Genomic DNA, 21,062 nt, shown 5'->3' with positions numbered 1-21,062 from the left:
GCATTGCAAGCTGAACAAGAAACAAGCAATAGCACCCATTGCTTTTAATGTCCTGTGATCACAGGTCAACTTAGTACTCACGATGCAGAAGCAACAATACCTTAAAATCTGCAAGGGTAACTCGACGAAGTTTGTAGCACTCATACAAAAGAAAAAGGAGATAAACCTTTCAAGCGATCCTCTAATAATCGCATGCGTTCCCAAGCTTTTTTTTTTCCAAAAAAAAAAACGTGTTCCCAAGCTCTAAATTTCCAATACATTCGAAAGTTTAATTGCCTTATCAACCAACGATACTGGTGGCAGTATTATCAACCAGATGACAAGTTCGTAGTCAGGAGAACAAGCTATACACCACTGAGGCATAGCTTAAGATAACCTAAAAAAAAAGGGCAACGAGATTTTTTTTCAAATAATTAACATGAGAATACATCATAAACCATTCCACTCTAGAAATATAAAGGTCAAACAACAAATATGATAGTACACCAGTCTCAGTCGAGTATTCTTTCTACCCATACATGTACAACCCAGATGACTAAAGAAAGTAGGGGAAGAATGAACATTTACATTACGCAAACAGCTGATAATTGAATGCGCGCTCACCACATTTCTGCTCTGTTTGTGACACCAAGCAGCACAGCAATTGCAGCAAGTGAAGCCTGTTTATCGGACAAGAAAGTTCAAGGCACAGTTAGTCCAAGTTTGTGCATTTGATTGCAAGAGACACAACAGATTCGCACTGCCATGACTACTAACTATCACGGAATCAAGAATCAAAACATCTTTAATCATTTCTGTGTGGTGACTAGCTAAATTTGTGCTGGAACGATAGTATAATTCTCAGTCCAACAGCCATAAATGCTTTCGTCATATCATTACGTTGTTGCCAACAGCTAATTGAAATCCCTCTCTCCCTGAGTAACATAGCTGGGAGAAAACATAAGGAGGATGCGCAACTAGTCAACTATGCAGCTGCATTCAGTTTTCTGACTTGGATATCCATCTGTCATTGTGGCTTGTGCTAGTGTAGTGTTAAAGTTAAAAATGTAATGTCAGTATTGTAACATTGTTTTTATGGCTTGTGCGTGTGAAACTGTCAATGAACCTGATACCACATCTGAATCCTCAAAAAATTAAAGAATGGAACATGCATCCAGAAGGGAAAAAAAACTCAAGAAATAAATATAGCTGAAGGAAACATGGGAAATCGGAGCATTGCATTGCTAAAAGAACTTACAGCAATAGTGCAAGCAACATATCCTGGTTTCTCCCTGTAGTCATGTACTCGGTCGCAGATCAGAACAAAAGCTCCAATATACCATGGAATAGAAGCAAGGAAGAATCCAGCAATAAACCTTTTCCAGACAGTAGAAACAGCAGTCCCTCAGAGTACAATCCGAGTTCAGGTGATGTAATGTAAAATGATCAATGTTTGGAGAAACTTACAGAAGCCAACCCATGCCAAGGCCACACCATGGAAGATGTCGCATTCTCACAGGCCTTCCTTCAACAACAGGAATATAACCTATGAAACAGCAAAATTAGAAAATCAATAAGCCAAGTTAGGTCAAATTCCAATTTGATTATCCATTTTGTATCTTCCTCAAGGGAACTGCATAAAGGTAAATTGCAGACAAGCTGAAAGTATACATTCTTAAATCACCTGTTCCACTTATGTATTCTTTTGCAGAATTATGTTGAATCATTTTTTTTTTCATATGGATCCTCTAATGTATTAATTTGCAGATTATGTTGAATTGTTTTTTAATACAAAAAATAAATATCCTTGGCCTGCTTATTTGTTCCTGTATGTCAAATTTCCTACTCAGTTAGTTCAACATTTGGGAACACTACAAGGAGAAAACCCATATACATTCAGTTTCTCTAGAGAGTTCCTTGAAATAGATGTCTATCGGCCTCTATACTTTTTCTTCACTGGCATAGGTAATGCCATTGACCTGCAACTTGGAGAAGCGATGGCAAAAATGATGCACTCAAAAGGAGCCAAATTCAGATACACAGGAAGCCAGCAGAGCGGGGTGACGCCTAAATTCCAGAAAATATGAGCATGCATTGTAACCACATGCGACCAAGTGAGTATAGAGGTTGAGGAATGATCTACATGAGCGCATTTATAAATTAAGGCTCGTTCTAGTTACATAATTTCTAGATTAAATAAGTTGCCCAGCATACAGTAGACCCAACAGGGCTTCCACCATCCTATCTCCAAAAGTTTGTAGCTTAAACTAAATAAACACGTCTCTTAAGCGACGTGCCCGCTAACTGACTAGGGGTTTGGTTCGGCGTGGGAGCAGAGCTCCGCCAACCAAGCTGCTGCTAGCGTGGTAGTAGGGTTCTGCTGGCTTGTTGCTCAGGATGTTGGTTTGGTGCGTGAGTTGAGTTAGGTTGTGCATGACTGTTTGTTGGTTACGTCGGGCCGGGCATGACTGTTTGTTGGTTACGTCGTGTGGTGTGGGCATCGTTGTGTTTGTTTGGGGTCGTTGTTCTTCGGCTTCTTCTGTAGATTTCGCCCCTACATCCTCGCTTCACGGCGGCTTTCTTTCAGTTTGGCGCTTCACGACAGAGATTTGGTCCAATACGCGCTCCTCCAAAGCGACGTGATACCAACTTGTGTGATAGAGAGGTGTGGCGTGGGATCAGGGCTCTGTCGATCGAGTTGTGAGGGTGTCAGTTATTTCGTTGGCTTGCACGTGAGTTGAGTTGGGTTGGTCCTGTTTGTAATCGAGTTGAGTGGAGGTGGATGAGTGTCGCCTATGGAGCTGTGGTCGTATTGTCGTCCCAGGGTTTGTGAGATTTTTGGCTCTAGTTTTTCTTATAAATTAGGTCAATTCTCTTCTTCTATAAAAAAAATGGACAGCGCTTTCGTTTCGAAAAATAAACTAAATAAACACCACAAGCTAAAATCCTCCAACAAAAGAGCGCCTCCCGCTGATCAAGCCTATCAAATGAATCAATCAAGAGAATCACAGAATTCGCGTCGTATCGTACGACTAGGGTCTCCCGTACCTTGCACGGCCTGGTAGCCCTGAGCGTAGTACGGCGCGGCCGCCGAGTAGAGCTGCGGAGGAGGCGGGTAGACCGCGTACGACGCCGGCGCGGGCGGAGGGTAGTGCAGGAGCCCGGGCGGCGGAGCCGGCTGGGGGAACCCGACCGCTGGCTGCGAAAACTCCTCGGAGGTGGACGGGGGCCCGAAGGTGCCGTACTGTTGGTGCTGCTGCTGCAGCGGCGCCGACGGCGGGAAACCGTAGGAGGAGGAGTCCGCTGAGCGGGCCTTCCCGTCGGCGTCTGGCGTCTCGCCGCCCATGGCTGCCTCGCGCGGTGGCAAGGGTTGCTTAGGGTTGGGGAATTGGGACGCGGGAGAGAGGAGCTAGAGCCTAGAGGAAAGGAGGGAAAGACGACGATGACGACGTCGACGAAGAGGAGACTTGGAGGATTTAGCTTAGCGTTGCGGTTTGTTAAGGACTTGAAATGGGACAAGATTAACGTGGGGCTGCAGCCGGGACGCTGTGGTTAGCGGTTAACCCCTCTGGCAATTTGGTCTTAATATATTATCCGTTATAAGAAATATAACAAGTTATTCAGTCACAAGAAAACATATGGCAGTTTGTATATTCGAATCAAATTTGAATGCTAAAACGTGCTAAATGAGGGATCAGGTAATTAGCTCAGTTTTCAACTCTAAATAACCCTGCTAATAACCAGTTATAGTGTAAAAAAATTACCGGTGATAGTGCGGTCAATAAATATTTGGTTTTTCTTTGGATGCCATGCATGTGATTATTTTCATTGTCACAACCGCAGTAGCATGTTAGCGACACATGGCTCTGTCAGGAAAAAAACTTTTTTTGAGCGTATTTTTTACACATGAGAGATTCTCTTTGCTAAATAGCTCTCTTTACATGGGAAGCTTGAAGTTTGATAATCCGTTCAGGTCATTAAAACCAAAAAATGAAAACATGTCTCGCACCTTGGCATCTAAGTTACGTACCAGGCTGGAACAATGAATCGTAGACCGTAGTATAACTACAGCAAAAATAATGAGCTCCCGCGCACATTATTTCCAGCCTAGGTCGCGTTTTCACGCCTGGGCGAAGAGCTTCCACACATATATATCTTCTGCTTCAATGGTGCCATGAAAGAACACCCGGGGAACAAATAACATGATGTCTTTGAAAAATACAAATAACATGATTGCGCTCTCGCAATTTCAAGAGTTTTTGGAGGAATAAATTTCAAGAGTTGAAGTGTTGTCTCTAGGAAAAGGGGTGTTAAAAAAGGCTGGTTTCTTTCAGGACGATATATGAAGTAAGATTTGTTTCAGAATGATATCAGAAATGATTTGATATAAGAACCTTGTGCAGCACAAGACGAGAGGCAAGCTGACGTCTATTCTTCTTCTCATAGATCTCATCAAACAAGCGCCTTTAGTTGCAAGTCACAACTATGAGGCCACATCAGCTTGCCTCAACATGTCTTTGCCACATCATACATGTCTTGGCCAAGTGACTAATTATTTTATCTCAACAGCACAGGCTGCAGCAAACAAATTATTTAATGTACAACACAGCTGCAAGCCTCTCGACGTGGTCGTGAGTTTACAATAACCAGAAGCACCGCTGCATGCTTCAACTGGAACAGCTCAGATCTTCGGTGGTGGATCCTGAATACCGCAAACCAAATTGGCGGGCACAGCTACATCCATCATCTTTGGATAAGACAAGTTCAAGTCTGCCCAAGATGAGAGTTAAAAATAAGAATTCTCTCCATTAGTCCAACAAACAAAATTAGTTTGACAAGCAAAGAGGTATCCCTCATCAGGAACATGGGCGGTATTCAGATACTGAATGTATAAAGAAACATGTATGTATGCATTGCGATAACTTACTTTCCATTATCGATTTGAAAGTTTCCTAAAAAATAACAAGTAAAATATAATTAGGAAAAAATGGAAAGCTGGCGGTTGGTACAAATGAAGAATTAATTTCAATCTAATTAGCAATTACCTTATCTTTCGTTAGTCGGGTGTTGTAGGCAACCTCCTCTTCAACAGTACTTACCTGCAAATAACACAAGTCAAGTGACTGACAACTTGGCCGGCAAACTTGAAGATAAGAGTATGCCACTTACTGTGAAACCTTTGTAGTCATGGGCAGGATAAAGCAGGGTATCCTTTGGCAATGTGAAAATCTGATCAGGAATACAGAACTTTCAGTTAGTTCAACTTCATACTTTGCCTTACATTGAAATAGAAAATTTTGCGTTCTTGCCTGTGAATGCACTGACTGATACAGTTGATCAGAACTTCCTCCCTGTAATACCACAGAGTAATAGCAAACAATCAATAGAAAATCACTTATCTATTTGATCAGAATTTCTACAAGAATGCTGAACTTCTGGCTAACCAATTAACCATATTACCTGGAAGTCTGTCCTTCCACATGCACGTATGATTAAAGCATCACCAGTAAAAGCCATCCTTGGTGAAGGTTGATCATCAGTATCACCAGTTACATAGGTCACGCAGCCAGCAGTATGGCCAGGAGTAGCTCGAACCTGAAAAAGAATGCCATTTCTGCCATAAAGTTTCATATTTACCAATAGTATAAGATAAACTACTTAAAAGGCAAAACAATTTGAACACTTTCTTTTCCAGCACATGGTTGCACATATACAGGTTTTTTATTCATATTTTTAACAGCTGCGGATATGACTGAATAGCAATACATTCTAAAACAAACATTGAGTTCCGAAAAGTTCAGTTTTGACAATTAACATATGTTCAATCAATGATAAACCAGTTGCGAAAACAAAACATTTATGAAAATACGAACACATCAAATCACATACATTCACATTGCATCATTTTCTATGAGCAAACTGCAAATAATTTCTTATGCAAGCTTAACCTATAACTTTCGCTCTTCTAATATAGCAACAAACTTTTCACAATTGAAAATGAACATATTGTTTATGAAAGAATGCATCTGAGTCTAGGGTCACATATTGAAAGACAGTACAGCGAAAGCTTGAATTGAAAGGTACCAACTGCAATTTTCACATTTCATGAAACAGAGGGAACAATTTGCAAAATTCTTGATCCGAGTCCAAGACCAGTCACTGATTAATTAAATTCAATCAAACAGAAGATCTTAATAGAACTTGCTATAGTATAGTATTCTCCATAATTTTGGTGACCTTTCTAAGTTTGGAGACCATCTGATGCTAAGAAGTTCAAACACCAGTAATCTATGTACAGCAAACGAACAAATATAAGCTTATAAGAATTTGATTTACCTCAAGGTAAAGGTTGCCAAAGTAGATTTTGTCACCATGGTCAACAAAATGATCTGCTTTTGCTCCACTAGCTTTTGAAATGACAGATTTGACTCCTGGTAGCTTACTCTGTGGGTTCATACCATTAGCTAACAAATGTATTGCCAAAGGGAACAAAGTATTTAAACTATGCAAAGTAAAACTTATTAAAACATCTGCAGAAGCTCAGGACAGTTTACCTTTATTAATCCAGTTCCAGTGACGTGATCTGCATGCACATGAGTATTCATAGCATACACAAGCTTCAACCCCAATTCCTTGATAAGATTAAGATCTCTGTCAACTGTTCTGTCGACAGGGTCAATCAACTGTATCACACAGAATCAAACAGAATAGATCAGATTGACCAGATGAGTATATTTATACGTCAATCAAGTCCAGAGTACATTATTATAGCCCAAAACTAAGTCAATAATTGCTTCTAGCTTAGTTAATAGTTAATAACTTATGTGGTGTATCCTCCAATAAGTCTAAAAAAATTGGTTTATACTGTTTGATAGACGAGCCCACAGGCACCTCAGAAAATTTTAAGGTGATCTTCAATAAAAAGAAAGGGAAGATAAATTCTTGCTTTCATTTGCTTCAGCTGATACAATCCTGCAAAATCTGCATGGCTTCAAACTTCCCTATCAAGTTGTAACACGGAAACCCATAAGATTAATCAGATGTAAAAGGTGAATTGTGAAAACTGAGTACTGAAACCAGCCATTACTGTAGGTGAATTATCATAATTTACTGAATTGACACGATCCAATTTAACAAAATGAAGTCACTCGCATAACTTATCATAAATGCAAACAAGTCCAAAGAACATTATTATAGCTCAAAACCAAGTCAATAATTGCTTGTAATTTAGTTAACAGTTAATTACTTATGCTGCATATCCTCGAACAAGTCTAAATTTTTTGGTTTGCACTGTTTGATAGACAAGCCAGGCACCTCAGAAAATTTTGAGGCGACCTTCAGTAAAAAGAAAGAGAAGTTCTTGCTTAAATTTTCTTCAGTTAATACAATCGTGAAATATCTGCATGACTTCAAACTTTCCTATCAAGTTCTAACATGGAAACTCATAACATTAATCAGATGTAAAAAGGTGAATCCTGAAAACTGAGTACTGAAACCAAACATTGCTGTAGGTGAATTATCATAATACAGAATCAATGCGATCCAATTGAACAAAATGAAGTCACTTGCATAATTTATCATAAATGCAAACAAGTCCAAAGAACATTATCATAGCTCAAAACCAAGTCAATAATTGCTTGTAATTTAGTTAATAGTTAATTACTTATGCTGCATATCCTCGAACAGGTCTAAATTTTTTGGTTTGCACTGTTTGATAGACAAGCCAGGCACCTCAGAAAATGTTGAGGTGATCTTCAATAAAAAGAAAGAGAAGTTCTTGCTTAAATTTGCTTCAGTTAATACAATCGTGAAATATCTGCATGACTTCAAACTTGCTTATCAAGTTCTAACATGGAAGCCCATAATATTAATCAGATGTAAAAAGGTGAATCCTGAAAACTGAGTACTGAAACCAGCCGTTGATGTAGGTGAATTATCATAATTTACTGAATCGATGCAATCCAATTGAACAAAATGAAGTCACTTGCATAACTTAACGTAAATGCAGATTCCGAATTGAATAATTGCAATCACTCTCACTGATTACAACATATTAATGTGATTGGTCACAGACTACCGGAGAGATCGTTTACGGCTGCGAATTCCAAACAGGGATTACTAGTAGTTGCACAGTTCACAGGTAAAACATTTAATCCTGTTTTAGGTCTGTTCCCTAGTGCACAACTTATGTTCGCATCTACATTCTGATTCTACAGCTGTTGAGAACTCGACGCAAATGACACTCAAGTTACTGTAGGCACGCACATGTAACTCACCATTTGCAATCCGATCATCCTACAGAGCAAACTCATCCCCACACAAGTAAGCCACCCAAGCCAGTTCATGAAGCTCTGAACCCAACCCAACCCAACCCAGGAAGAGCTGGACTCACCACAGCGGGCTTGTCGGGGCCGGCGACGTCGGCGAGGAGGTAGGTGTACGTGGAGCTCTCCTTCTCGAAGAGCTGCCTGAAGAGCAGCCTCCTGTCGACACCGGACCCAGAGCTGTACGAGGCCGCCATCGGGAGGGCCGGCGGCGGCAGCAACCGCGAGACCGGCCGGGGAGCGTACGAGGCTGCGAGCGGCGACCTGGCTGCTGCAGCGGCGGCAAGGCGCGGGACCAGGTGGCGGTGCAGGCGAAGGGGAAGAGACATTGCCCCACCTCCAGGCCGCGTGGTTATATAGGGAGGACGAAGGAAGCAGCAGCAAAGATGGCCGGATCGGTTCTTATCGCGTGAATTTGGACGGGTGGTCGGATCGGTTCGGCTGCGTTGGGAGCTGGCAGCAATGATGGAGTAAAGAATTGGGGTTGGGCGGGCGACGTGGGCAATGGGGGTGGCGGGATCGGGGAGGCCGTGGGCGCGGACGGAGACACCGGGGCAGGACGGCGGCGGCGGGGTGGCAGGTGGATACGGGGCGAAACCGCGGCCGAAGGGGTCGTGTGGGGGACAATTGCTTTTTTGCCATCCTACCGGCCAAAACTTCACTCCCATTTGCCACACAGGCCCGCATATCAGCCATTGTATGTGCAGTAACCGCCGGGAGCTGAAAACAGTACCTATGAGCTAAAATTCTTGTGTAATTCAAACTAAAAAATGCTAAAAAATGTGTCGATTTTTGTATATTCTCTATAATTCGTAAGCAACCCATTTTAACTGAATTCACCTAAAAATTTTGTGTATAATTCAAACTAAAATTCCCCAAAATGTGCTACTTTTGCAACTTCTAGCAATTTTTAAGGCCTTACAAAAATTCCCAAAAAATATAGGAAAATTCACTAATATTCCTCTAATGTGATGTAATAATTTCTAAAATTATCTGACACCTTAGGTCATAAGTTGAAAAGGTGAGTTCCTTTGTAATTCCCATTTATTATAATGTGATGTACTAATTTATTAGTAATGCCTATTACAAAGGAACTCATTTTTTCACCTTATAATCTAGGATAGGAGATAATTTTAGAAATTATTAAATTACATTATAGGAATATTAGTGAATTTTCCTAGATTTTTTGGGAATTTTGTAAGTCCTTAAAAATTGCTAGAAGTTGCAAAAGTAGAACATTTTGGGGAATTTTAGTTTGAATTCTACACAATATTTTTAGGTGAATTCAGTTAAAATGGGTTGCTTATGAATTATAGAGCATGTACAAAAATCAACACATTTTTTAGCATTTTTTAGTTTGAATTACACAAGAATTTTAGCCCTAGTACTGTTTTCAGCTCCGTAGCGGTTACTGTTGGGACTGAAGTTTTGGTAGAGTGGTATTTTGACATGTGCCATAGGATGGCAAAAAAGTAATTGCCCCGTCGTGTGGAGATTACGGGGGAAGCGGGGGACAGGGACGTGTTTCCCCGCCGCAAACTGACAGGATTCGTGCAGCTCAGTTCGGCGGCGCGCAGCTTATCGCTATCCCTAACGTTTGGCACGTACTGAACTCAACTTGTTCGGAACTCCAGGCTTCAGATATGCACCGAACCTTTCCAAGACGAAGTTAATCGGAGCAGAGCAGCAGCTGGTCTTGCTGCAGCTCTGCATCGTGTCAGCTCTGCATACCGGCGAACCAAGCTGCGGATCGTCAAGTATTCTTTGGTTCGAGCCTGCCCAAAATTGACTGACTGAGACCCCTGCTTGTAACGTGCCTAGACTCCGTATGGTTGGAGGTCTGGAATTTTTGCCTGGAGTGAGCAGCCTGAGTTTGCTGCTGGAAGTTAGGTCTAGCAAATCGGTCACTAGGCTCCTCGTCCAATCTAAAGATAGCAACAAGTAGAGATTATTCACGTATCTATAGATAAGAAATTCGACGGGTGCAGATTTGGATTTCAATGTTTGCATACGCTATGGATGCATGTTTGATCCTAAATTTGATGGGCAAAATGTTACGGTAAAAACAAAAGATATATTTATACCCGTGAATCCACTCCAATCACCTTACATATAAGTCTAAATCGTCACTAGATATATAAATTCGTCCTAATTACCTGTAAACCCGTACCGTGGGTGGGCATACGAATACACCCACGGGTACAATATGCCCGCGGGTGGCTGGCGCCGGTAGCATTTCTTACCCGTGGTGCGTAACGGGTGCGAGTTTGGGTATAAGCACGTGGATACGGATTTGGGCAGCCTTTACCCACGAGCATTTTACCTATTGCCATCTTTAATCTAACCTGTCTGGTTATAATCATCGCACAAGTTACTTTTCCCTTTTCCTGCTTACTTTATCCTTTCCTCTTGTCACTCGTACCTCCCTTATCTTGGAGCGAAAAAATCAAGATCAGTCGCATAAGGATGGAGGATGTTGTAGGGATCCTCATCTAGTTTGTAGATATGGCGATTGGCTTCTCATATTGCTTCTTTTACCTCTCAATTGACCCCCTTAAGTGTTGGTTTCAAGGATCTGGTACAGCAAAGGTGAGAGCATAATCCCTTTTCTTCCCTTTCGTTCCCATTGTTTTGCATTTTTTTCCCCAATTCAAAGTGGTGAATAGAACATGTATAGAAAGAAGATTGATATGAATAACTATGTCATATACTTCTCTCTCGATCCTTTGCAGCTTCTGACCTGCAATAGCTAGTTGTATTACCTTCTCTTCCTCTGCAGTGGAGATACTATTCTCCATTTATATTAGCTTCCTTTTTACCGAGATGCATACCTTCCATTTATTTTTCAAGTAATTCTTTTTTATGGTGTTAGTGTGCATGTGATCTAATATATTGATTAAAGAAGTAAGTGAAGGTGATATGCTCCAGAGGTAATTATAAAGATGATTATATCACACGTCTATATTAATGTACTTTTGAATAATATATTATTCCAAGAATGACTACCTTTTATATTGATTGATAAGTATGTGACTTGTTCATGAAACTCTTTGTTTATATCATGATGTTATTCTTAGTTGATCCCTGGTCGCATATCATTGCGATGATATATAAGACCAGCACATGTATTGATTAATGATCACGTTTTATGGATCATAGGTATAGAGATACAAGTCAATAATATGGATATTTATGTTAGAGAACATGATGTTAGATGGACCCACCTTGAGATACTGTTGGGATTGTTATTTATGATATGCCATCAATTGTTATCTCAAATGGTGTACCTGCAGGATTCTTAGACTTGAGATTGTCATTGATTCCTAGAATATGTAGTGACATACTTTGAGGCTGCCAAACGCTATTCCGTAACTGGGTAGTCATAAAGGTGGTTTTCGGACTTGTCATGGAATATGTCGTGGGGTGTGAGCGATCAAGATGGAATTTGTCCCTCCTTGATAACGGGAGAGATATCTCTAGACCTCTCGAGGTAGTTGGATTGAGAAAGTGCATGACCATGCTAATATGATTAAAGAGTTAGCCATGATGAATCCACTGTCAAGCTCAGACGGCTTTCCTCGAAGATCTCGTGCGTAACACGACCCCTCAAGGAGGAGGTTTAGCCAGACGCCGGGACGACTTCTAATATTTCCTTAGGACTCAACCGTCCACTTTCACACGGGCTGATGATTCTCTTGATGCCAACCACTAGCTCTAAGCTATTGAGGACCACGACAAGGCTGTCTTCGCCATCCATTAGCTTTAGGGTGCTACTGGTGCGTGGTGGTCTAACTTTCTGGCCATGCATGTTGTCAACCACCGGGTGTCTTGGGTGGAGTTCCACCAGACTTTCCATGATTATCATATTCCCAAGGGGATTATAGAGAGCAAGAGGTGGGAGTTTCTAGACCTCAAGTAGGGAGGCAAGTCAGTGATGAAGTATGTGTATGTGTTCAATCACCTTGCACAGTATACGCCGAAAGAGGTCAACACTGACGAGTAGAAGCAATACCGCTTTGTGAACGGCCTCTCTTCCAAGATGCAAGACCGCTTGTTGGCTTATAAGTTCATCGACTTCAACAAGCTGGTGAGCACCTCCCTCGCGGTTGTGTTCAAGCTGAATAACCACCAAAATGAGAAGAAGCGCAAGAGAGTTCTGTCGCCTTCCATGGGCGGGAGCTCTCAATGTACGCGGATGGAGAGTTAACCTCCTCCATGTCACATGTCGGCTTTGACTGCTTCACAACCAATGTGGATAGTGCGACGTCCATCTTTCTTCGCTCCGTAAGGGCAGCTTCCAAAACCCATCAGTTCTCAGGGGAGTGTGACAGGTGGCCCCAATGACCCGTGTTACAATTATGGCCGTGTTGGTCACTATATGTGGGATTACCATTTCCCAAAGCTAGGAGCCATGCTGATTGCTCCCAGGCCGTCACTGTCAGCTCAACCCCTTCCCCAAGCTTCTAAGATAGCACATGTTCCCAAGCATGGCCGAGTGAACCATGTTACCATCGACGAAGCTCGGGAGGACGACAGCGTGCTAGTCAATACGCTGCTTGTGAATTCTCACCTCGCAGTTGTTCTTTTTGATTCGGGTGCATCTAATTCATTCATCAAGGAGGGTTATGTTTTGAGTAACAATATAGTAATCGAGACCCTACCTACTGCTTTTCGCATTGAGGTGCCTGGTGCTAAGTTACAAACCAATCGGGTTGTTCCTAAGGCCAAGATACTCATTGAGGGAGTTGTGTTCTCGGAAAATTTGATCCTCCTTGATACTAGAGGAGTGGATGTCATATTAGGAGTGAATTGGTTAATCCAATATGGTGCTCGTCTTGATTGCGTCAAGAGGGTGGTTGATGTGCGGATTTCTCTTCACCTTGGAGAGGGTGGTCTCCACCTGTATGCCCTGAAAGTTGCCATAACCATGGATATCTTGAATATTCCTGTGGTCTATGAGTTTCCTGACGTCTTTCTAGAAGAACTGTCAGGAATGCTACCCTACCGAGCAGTGGAATTCTCTATTGAGTTCATGCCTAATACATCCCCAATTTCGAAGAGGTCTTAGAAGATGCCTCAAAATGAATTGGCAAAGTTCAAGAAGTGGCTTTAGGATTTGCTCTCAAAGGGTTTCATCCGTCTGAACTCCTCACCCTGGGGATGCTCGGCGCTCTTTGTGAAAAAAAATGACCAAACTTTTCGGATGTGTATTGATTGCCATCCGTTGAATGAGGTCACCATCAAGAATAAGTATCCAATTCCTCAGATTGATATTCTGTTTGATCAATTGATCGGTGCCTAGATTTTCGCTAAAGTAGATTTGAGATTGGGCTATCACCAAATAAAGGTCCGACCGAAGGATATTCCAAAGATGGTCTTCTCTACCCGTTACAGGCTTTATGAGTTCACCGTCATGTCTTTAGGCCTTATCAATGCACCGGCATTCTTTATGTACTTGATGAACACAATCTTTATGGAGGAACTCGACAAGTTTGTCACTGTTTTCATTGACAACATTCTGAGCATCTCTGTGTTGTTCTTGGCCAACTTCGAGATCATAAACTATATATCAAGTTTAGCAAGTGTGAATTCTGGCTCAAGGAAGTTGCTTTTCTAAGGCATGTGCTATCCGAGAATGATGTTGCTGTGATCCGAGAAAGGTGCAGGAAGTTCTTAATTAGGTTTGATGTAGAAAGTTCTTAATTGGGTTCAACCCAAGAAAATCACTGACATCTGGAGTTTTCTCAAACTTGCGGGTTATTACTATCGGTTCATCGAGAACTTCTTTAAGATTGCCAAGCTTATGACTGAGCTATTGAAGCAAGGGAGTGTATTCAAGTGGTCGAGTTAATGTGAGTTAGCTTTCCAAACTTTGAAAAAACTGCTCACGACCACTCCCGTTCTTGCTCAACCCAAAGTGGACAGGGGCTTTGACGTCTATTGCGATGCTTCTTGCATAGGACTTGGATGTGGCCTCATGCAAGAAGGTTAGGTTGTTGCTTATGCCTCACACCAATTGAAGCGCTATGAGAAGAACTACCCAACTCATGACTTAGAGCTTATGAAAATTGTACACGCTCTAAAGATTTTGCACCACTATCTGCTAGAAAATCTATGTCGTATCTATACGGACCACAAAAGTCTTATATACATCTTCACTCAAGCTGATCTGAACATGAGACATAAAAGATGGCTCGAGTTAATCAAAGACTATGATTTGAAAGTGCATTATCATCCCGGCAAGGCGAATGTGGTCGCTGATGCACTGAGTCGAAAGGCTCGATGCAATTGTCTTATGGTCAAGTCCAAAAATGCCACACTTTATGATGAATTTTAAAGGCTTGGACTCGAAATGGTCCTGGAGGGATTTCTTACAAACATAGAGATCAAATTCACCCTCTTGGATGAGATCAAATAAGTCAAAAAGGATGACAAGGGCATGACCCAAATTCAAGATAAAATAAAGGAGGGCAAGGATGCTTGTTTTCTAAGGATGATCAGGGGGTCCTATGGTTTGAGAAGAGAGTAGTCGTTCCGAAGGTTGAGGCACCGAGGAAGAAGATCCTGAATGAAGCTCATGATTCTTTGTTGTCTATTCATCCAGGGAGTACTAATATATACCAAAACCTCAAGCCGAGATTCTTGTGGACTCATATGAAGCGAGAAATTGCTTGATATGTTGCCGAGTGTGACTTCTATCGAAGAGTAAAGGTTGAGCATCTTAAGCCAGTCGGTATGCTCCAACCATTACTTATTCCCTCTTGGAAGTAGAAGAAGATCGGTGTGAATTTCATTACAGGGTCGCCGGAGACCTCTCAAGGTTACAACTAGATTTGGGTCATCGTGGACTGACTCACAAAGTTAGCATATTTCCTCCTGGTAAAGACTTGATACAGTGCCAAGGATTATGCTGAGTTATATCTCACTCGGATTATTTGTCTTCATAGGTAAAGAAGATCATTTTCGATTGGGACACTCAGTTCACTTCTCATTTCTGGAAGAGCCTTCATGAAGCCATGGGAACTGAGCTCTTTCATAGCACTGCCAACCACCCTCAAACCGATGGTCAAACTGAGAGGGTGAATCAGATTCTAGAAGACATGTTACGAGCTTGTGCTCTCACATATGGGAAGAAGTGGGAAATTTGCTTGTCATTCACTGAGTTCTCCTACAACAATAGTTATCAGTCGAGCATTGAAATATCGTCATTTGAAGTTCTCTATGACCGAATATGTCAAACACCGTTGAATTGGTCCGAATTTGGTGAAAGGGCTTTTCTACGCCCAGATTTGGTCAAAGAGGCAGAAGAGCATGTTTGGGCTATTCGCAAGTGTCTCCTCATGGCTCAGTCCCAATATAAGAGCTATGCGGACCGCCGTTGTCAAGAACTTGCATTTGATGTTGGGGACTTTGTATATCTCAAGGTATCACCTCTCAAAGGGGTTCGACGCTTTCAAGTCTGAAGAAAGTTGGCATCTCATTATGTAGGGCCTTTCCAAATCATTGCTAGGCATGGATAGGTGGCCTACGAATTGGACTTGCCTCTATCCCTCTTCGCTATTCACAATATGTTCCACATCTCGCAACTGAAGAAATGCCTTTGAGTTTTAATCAAAGTCATTGAAGTTGCAAATCAAGAATTGCAACTAGATCTCTCATATTGCGAGCGACCAATTTGAATCTTGGATGAAGCAGAATGCAAGACTCGACGACACTCTATTAAGTTCATCAAGATACAATGAAGCAACCACACCGAGGATGAAGCAACTTCGGAGCGTAAGGATAAAATCTGCTCCGAGTATCCCGAACTTTTTGAGAACTTGTAAATATCGTTATAATGTTGCATAATTGGAGCATCCCACATGTCTATAGTTATTACCATGTTGAATGGAAAGTTTGTTCCTAAACGATTGCACTTAGAAATCTTTCGAACCGGGAAAACATACTCCTAGCGGTCTGACCGCTGTTGATCTACCGGTCTAACCGCCAGAGGCGTTTAGAGCCTAAAACTCTCTATATAGATTTCTGCCTAACCGCTGTCCCAGTAGTCTAATCGAGTCATGGTCTGATCGAGCCTAGCTGTTGTCTCACCGCTAGCTCATGTGAAGGCCCGATGACTATCATTTCGTTCTAAGGAATTTCGACAAAATTCTTTTCCTTTTATGGGAGATTCCCTTTCACTTCATCACCATCACCTTTTCACTGAGTTTGCCGAATCTTGGGTCGAGATTCTTTTTTTGGGGGGGGGGGGGGGGGAGGGATAGGTTTGTCACGTCAGAAAATGGTAATCACATGATTAAGCATTCATAATCATCATGGCATTATGCTTATATGTATTCGTTTGATAACTTGAGTTTAAACATGTTTCAAAGTACTTGGAGGTAGTTTAAGCCCTTTAGGAAAACCCTAAATGTCTTGGAGATGAAGAAGAATATAAAAGGAGAATAGAATCAAGTTTTCATCACAAGGCCACTATCGCGGTCTGACCTCCAGGGGCAACCACGTAGGCTTGCCATGTGGACTTCCCGCGGTCTAACCGACCCATCCCGCAGTCTGACCACCACAGCGCAGAGGCTCCACTTAAGAAAATCGGCCAACTCTCTCACACTCGCTCTCTCTCACTCTCTCATTCTCACTCACTCCTTCACCCACACCAAGAGAAAGGGAGAGATCACCTCAAAGTCCATGATGATCTGAGATCGATGGAGGGAACTTCCTTGAGCTCCCTGAAGGCTTTCTCGAGCTCACCCTCTTCATCGGAGGAGTCTGTATGCACGTTCATCCACCTCAAGCCCCCACACCACCCTAGAGCCCTATCTCCAAATCGGAGCTTCCCCGGAGTGATCCCCTCTAATAGAAGGCTTCCCCACACTAAGGTGAGACGTCCCCTACCATTTTCCCATCGTTCCCGAGCTCTAATTGGTCCCAATCCATTTAGACCCAAGCTTAACCCTAGCCTAGAGCTTATCCATAGGATATTTTAAGTTTAGCTCAGTGAATATTATCCAAATCACTTTAGAAGCACTCCACTAGTTTCATAGAGCATTTTGGTACCCTTTGTGGTCGAAGGTTTTATCGGAGCCTTCGCTGACGCCCTCACAAAGTGGCATCGGCAGGGTCTCACGATCAGATTGCCACTAGGGTCGGTCTGACCGCCAGACGACAATACCTTCTGCAGGCCGATGGTATGACCGCTAGACGCCAATACCTTATGTAGGCCGACGGTCAGACCGCCACCTCCACGCAGGTCTGACCACCAGCCATTCAAGATTGTGTGTACTTAGGTTACCTTATCTGGGGTTTCAAACTTCGAAACCCTAATCATTTGGTGGTCTTTTGCAAATATTTTCAAACCATGATGCTCTATTAATATTCAAGCATGCATCATATGCACATTTTTTCCATCGTTTGATTATTTATGCAATGCATTCTTGATTTTTTTAAAGAGCGTTACGCCGACAGTCCAAGCGAGTGAAGGTACCGCCGAGCTACCTGAGTTCTGTGAGTGCTGTACGGGCAATATCAAATAACCGCCAGAGTAGCAAGGTAAGCATCTAAGCATATTGCACCATTTAGTTTGAATTGAAAGGAGTCTAAACTGAGAAGTTGTCGCTTACGTTTGTTTGCATGTTTAACAATGTCGATGTTGAGTTTATATGGGTAGAACCTATATTGATTTTCATCACCTTTATCTTGAGTTGTTGATTATCCATATACTTGTAGCTTTAATAACATTGTTGATGTCTAACTTACAAGTTTATTCAATATGCTTAGCGATTCTTAGGTCCGCAGTAGAAGTCGAGCAATGGTTCAACCGTTGTTTGTGAGCTTATGGCTTACTTATTTGTTACAAACACAATGATAATGATGTGGGTTGTATGAGATGTGAGGATGAGGTGAGATGTGGACGGTGCTAGGGGTAGGTCGGGAAAGGAGCCCAGATGCTATAGAGTGCCGCATCATTTAAGTACCGTCTGTCGATGTTGTTGGCTTTAGCACTTTTCGTACAACCATTTATTTAGATAATGGACGAATGAGCTGAGTATCATATGTGATACTAACGCTTGCCTTGTAGCCCTATGACGCGTAAGAAAAATAAAGGAGAAGCAAGGTGACGAAGAGCCGGAGGTGTCCGAGACACGCTCATGGTAACCCTGGTGCCATAGGGGTATGTGCAAGTGGGTAGCTTCGAGTATGAGAAAGGTTATCTGGGGGGGGGGGCAAGAGGATAGACATGGGTTGTGTGGGTAAAGTTATACCCTCTGCAGGGTATAAAAACAATTTGAATTGTCGCGCTCTCGATTCAGAGCATGCTTCTGTCCATCCGCATCAATCTTAGAGTTTCCGGATTTGGGTTGATTGGCATGGTATGTCAGGTTTGGTCGTTGAGGTTTATTGATTACAGGAGATGGTTCCTTTTACATTTATGTGCAGGTTAATGTTGTAGGATAGTTGTGCCTTGAGTTAAGTATAGATGTTCACATATAGAAGTCTAGGTTACTTACCCATATGAATTTGCTTAACCTTGTGGTCTACTCCTTGCTAATGACTTAAATGCATAATTCTTGGAGTCAGGTTATTATACGTACCCATCATGGATTGAGTCTTGTGAGTAATTTCGTACTCGCGCTGCTTTTTCAGGTTCTACAGGTGAGGAGGAGATCATATTTGGCTACTTCATGCCCGCCGATGTAGGTACTGGGAATGAGTAGTGCAAACTACTTATGTGGCGAGGTTTTTGGGTGGAGCATAAGGACATATGGCTTCACCTAGCTTTTATTGGTTCATAGATGTTAATCTTCCGTCGCGTAGTTTCTATTTTTGGTTAGAAGATGATCTGTTCTTTATCCTCCTATATCTCTTTTGATGTAAATTATTTTAAATGGCTGAATGCTTAAGAACTTAAAATATAATTTAATTACTTATTTTTTCTTAAGCTTTGTTGTGATGCTATATGTTGAAAAGACATGTATTTTGATCTTAGACACAAAACATGTGCCGAGACTACCGGAATGATATTTCGGTTAATCATCATGGAATCATCGTCCTGATGATTAATTGAAATACTATTTGATCGGTTCCTTACACGCACAGGAGTCGGTAGTGCTAGCCTCAGCAGCATTGATGGGATGATCCAAGGCGTCAACTATGCATCCGCGGCAGCCGGCATTACCTCCAGCAATGGCTCTAAGTTAGTTTGTTCTCCCATCACATCACCCTCATAAACACAATACTTAGCTTTATTTTTGCAGGATTGTCTTGATTTTGTTGAGAAATCTGTTTGGATGACATGAAATCCTTGGTTCGGACCACAACATTCTGTTATTGATTTGTGGTTTGTTCGCTTCAGTTTGGTCCTTAATTCATTGCAGTTGACTGCGGCCTGGGATGGATAGCAATAGCTAGAATATATATACGCTTATCTCATTTTTTTACGACATATCTTCTTTTGTAATATACTAAACATTCATGTTACCAATGCAATGAACTAAAATATATATGTTTGTCTTTTTTCTTGTTTGTATACATGATAGTAAGGTTGATGGGCTCTGCTAAGCCAAGTCATGGCACCGGCATGGCTACAAATGCCATAAAAAAGTCGATACTGATTTTGAACTAGAATGCGTAGGAGGGGCATCCGTGCCCTCTCATGCGAAAAGTCAACAGTAATAGTGTGAGTATTAGTGCCGACTCTGTGTTATAAACTTGCACTGATACTTATTATCAGTACTAGTTCATTAAAAGTCATAGACTATCAGTACTGGTTTAAAAACTGCTACTGATAGTATTTTTAAATCGACACTGAAGACTCTTTCGATAGTAGTGTCTTATGTCCTACAAGTATAAAGACTAAAAGTTATATTTCTTTTATTAAAAAATAGAGCCTCTCAATAATCACAGTGCGTACCATCTCTCAAACGAAATCCTCAAAGCATCACATCACTGAACTGAAATGGTTCTTAATCCATAAAGCTCTAGGACTAGTAATTTTGTAGGCATTGTTTTGTTAACAGGTTTTTGTTTTGTTAACAAATTCTTTCTATTGGAAAATGTTGGCAACAGTCATAGAGCGGATGTTACCATCTTATGTCTAAGCCCTCGCGTTGTGGACCTTGTGTTCATCAACAGCATCAGTTTACTTCAACCTACACGACTACAAGAAATTTCTGTTTGTCTGATAAATGTTGACTGACCTTTTTTTTTTTGCGAAGACGGGTTGGTTTATATTAATATTATCCGAATATTACGGTGTTGGCTGACTTGACTGAGTGGTACCAAGTGCATAATACTATACGTGCATGGCATCAAAAATCTCAAACCTTTGTCCTATAGAATCATGCAACACTGCCGATCGATCCGTTATTAGGCCATGTAAATTCCAGATTTAACCTTCACGACCGAGAGTACAAGCAGGAATGCAAGATTACAGGCCTATTGCTACAACAGTCATCAGTGTCCATACCTCCATACCCCCACAATACTCCACAGTCAGACTACGCCCACAGTTTCCAATTCCCATGGACCCAAGGGAAAAAAAGAAGTTTGTGGTTGTTCCTGGAAACTCTGCTAGTTTAACAGACTTGACATTATACGTACATTATTTGCATGCGCCCAATACAGGCAGGTAGACCGAGCACGTACAATCTCTGCGAGTGCAGTACAAATTTGGCCCGGAGTACTGTGCACGTTTAGCTAGAAACTAAACTACTGTGCTTGTGAGGTGTGGTATTCTCCTCTTTCTCTGGTCTCTGCCTTCAC

General features: G+C 41.8%; 2 protein-coding genes across 2 annotated transcripts; both read right to left on the bottom strand.

The window, feature by feature from the left end:
* Positions 1-385: 385 nt before the first annotated feature.
* LOC133917490 (large ribosomal subunit protein eL20z-like) lies at positions 386-3,510 on the bottom strand. Its single transcript, XM_062361382.1, has 4 exons — positions 3,028-3,510; positions 1,447-1,525; positions 1,238-1,355; positions 386-659 (listed from the first exon to the last, which is right to left on the bottom strand). The coding sequence occupies exons 1-4, from the start codon at positions 3,323-3,325 to the stop codon at positions 600-602; spliced, it is 555 nt and encodes a 184-aa protein (XP_062217366.1). The 5' UTR covers positions 3,326-3,510; the 3' UTR covers positions 386-599.
* An 814-nt stretch (positions 3,511-4,324) lies between these two features.
* Positions 4,325-8,941, bottom strand: LOC133917469 (persulfide dioxygenase ETHE1 homolog, mitochondrial-like). Its single transcript, XM_062361370.1, has 9 exons — positions 8,372-8,941; positions 6,534-6,662; positions 6,316-6,423; positions 5,440-5,574; positions 5,289-5,330; positions 5,149-5,208; positions 5,025-5,078; positions 4,907-4,931; positions 4,325-4,749 (listed from the first exon to the last, which is right to left on the bottom strand). The coding sequence occupies exons 1-9, from the start codon at positions 8,630-8,632 to the stop codon at positions 4,661-4,663; spliced, it is 903 nt and encodes a 300-aa protein (XP_062217354.1). The 5' UTR covers positions 8,633-8,941; the 3' UTR covers positions 4,325-4,660.
* Positions 8,942-21,062: the final 12,121 nt, after the last annotated feature.

The sequence above is a fragment of the Phragmites australis genome, chromosome 1, assembly GCF_958298935.1.
Source record: "Phragmites australis chromosome 1, lpPhrAust1.1, whole genome shotgun sequence".
In the NCBI taxonomy this organism is placed as follows: Eukaryota; Viridiplantae; Streptophyta; class Magnoliopsida; order Poales; family Poaceae; genus Phragmites; species Phragmites australis.
Note: the sequence above shows the minus strand (reverse complement) of the source record. Positions and strands in the feature narration are given on the sequence as shown.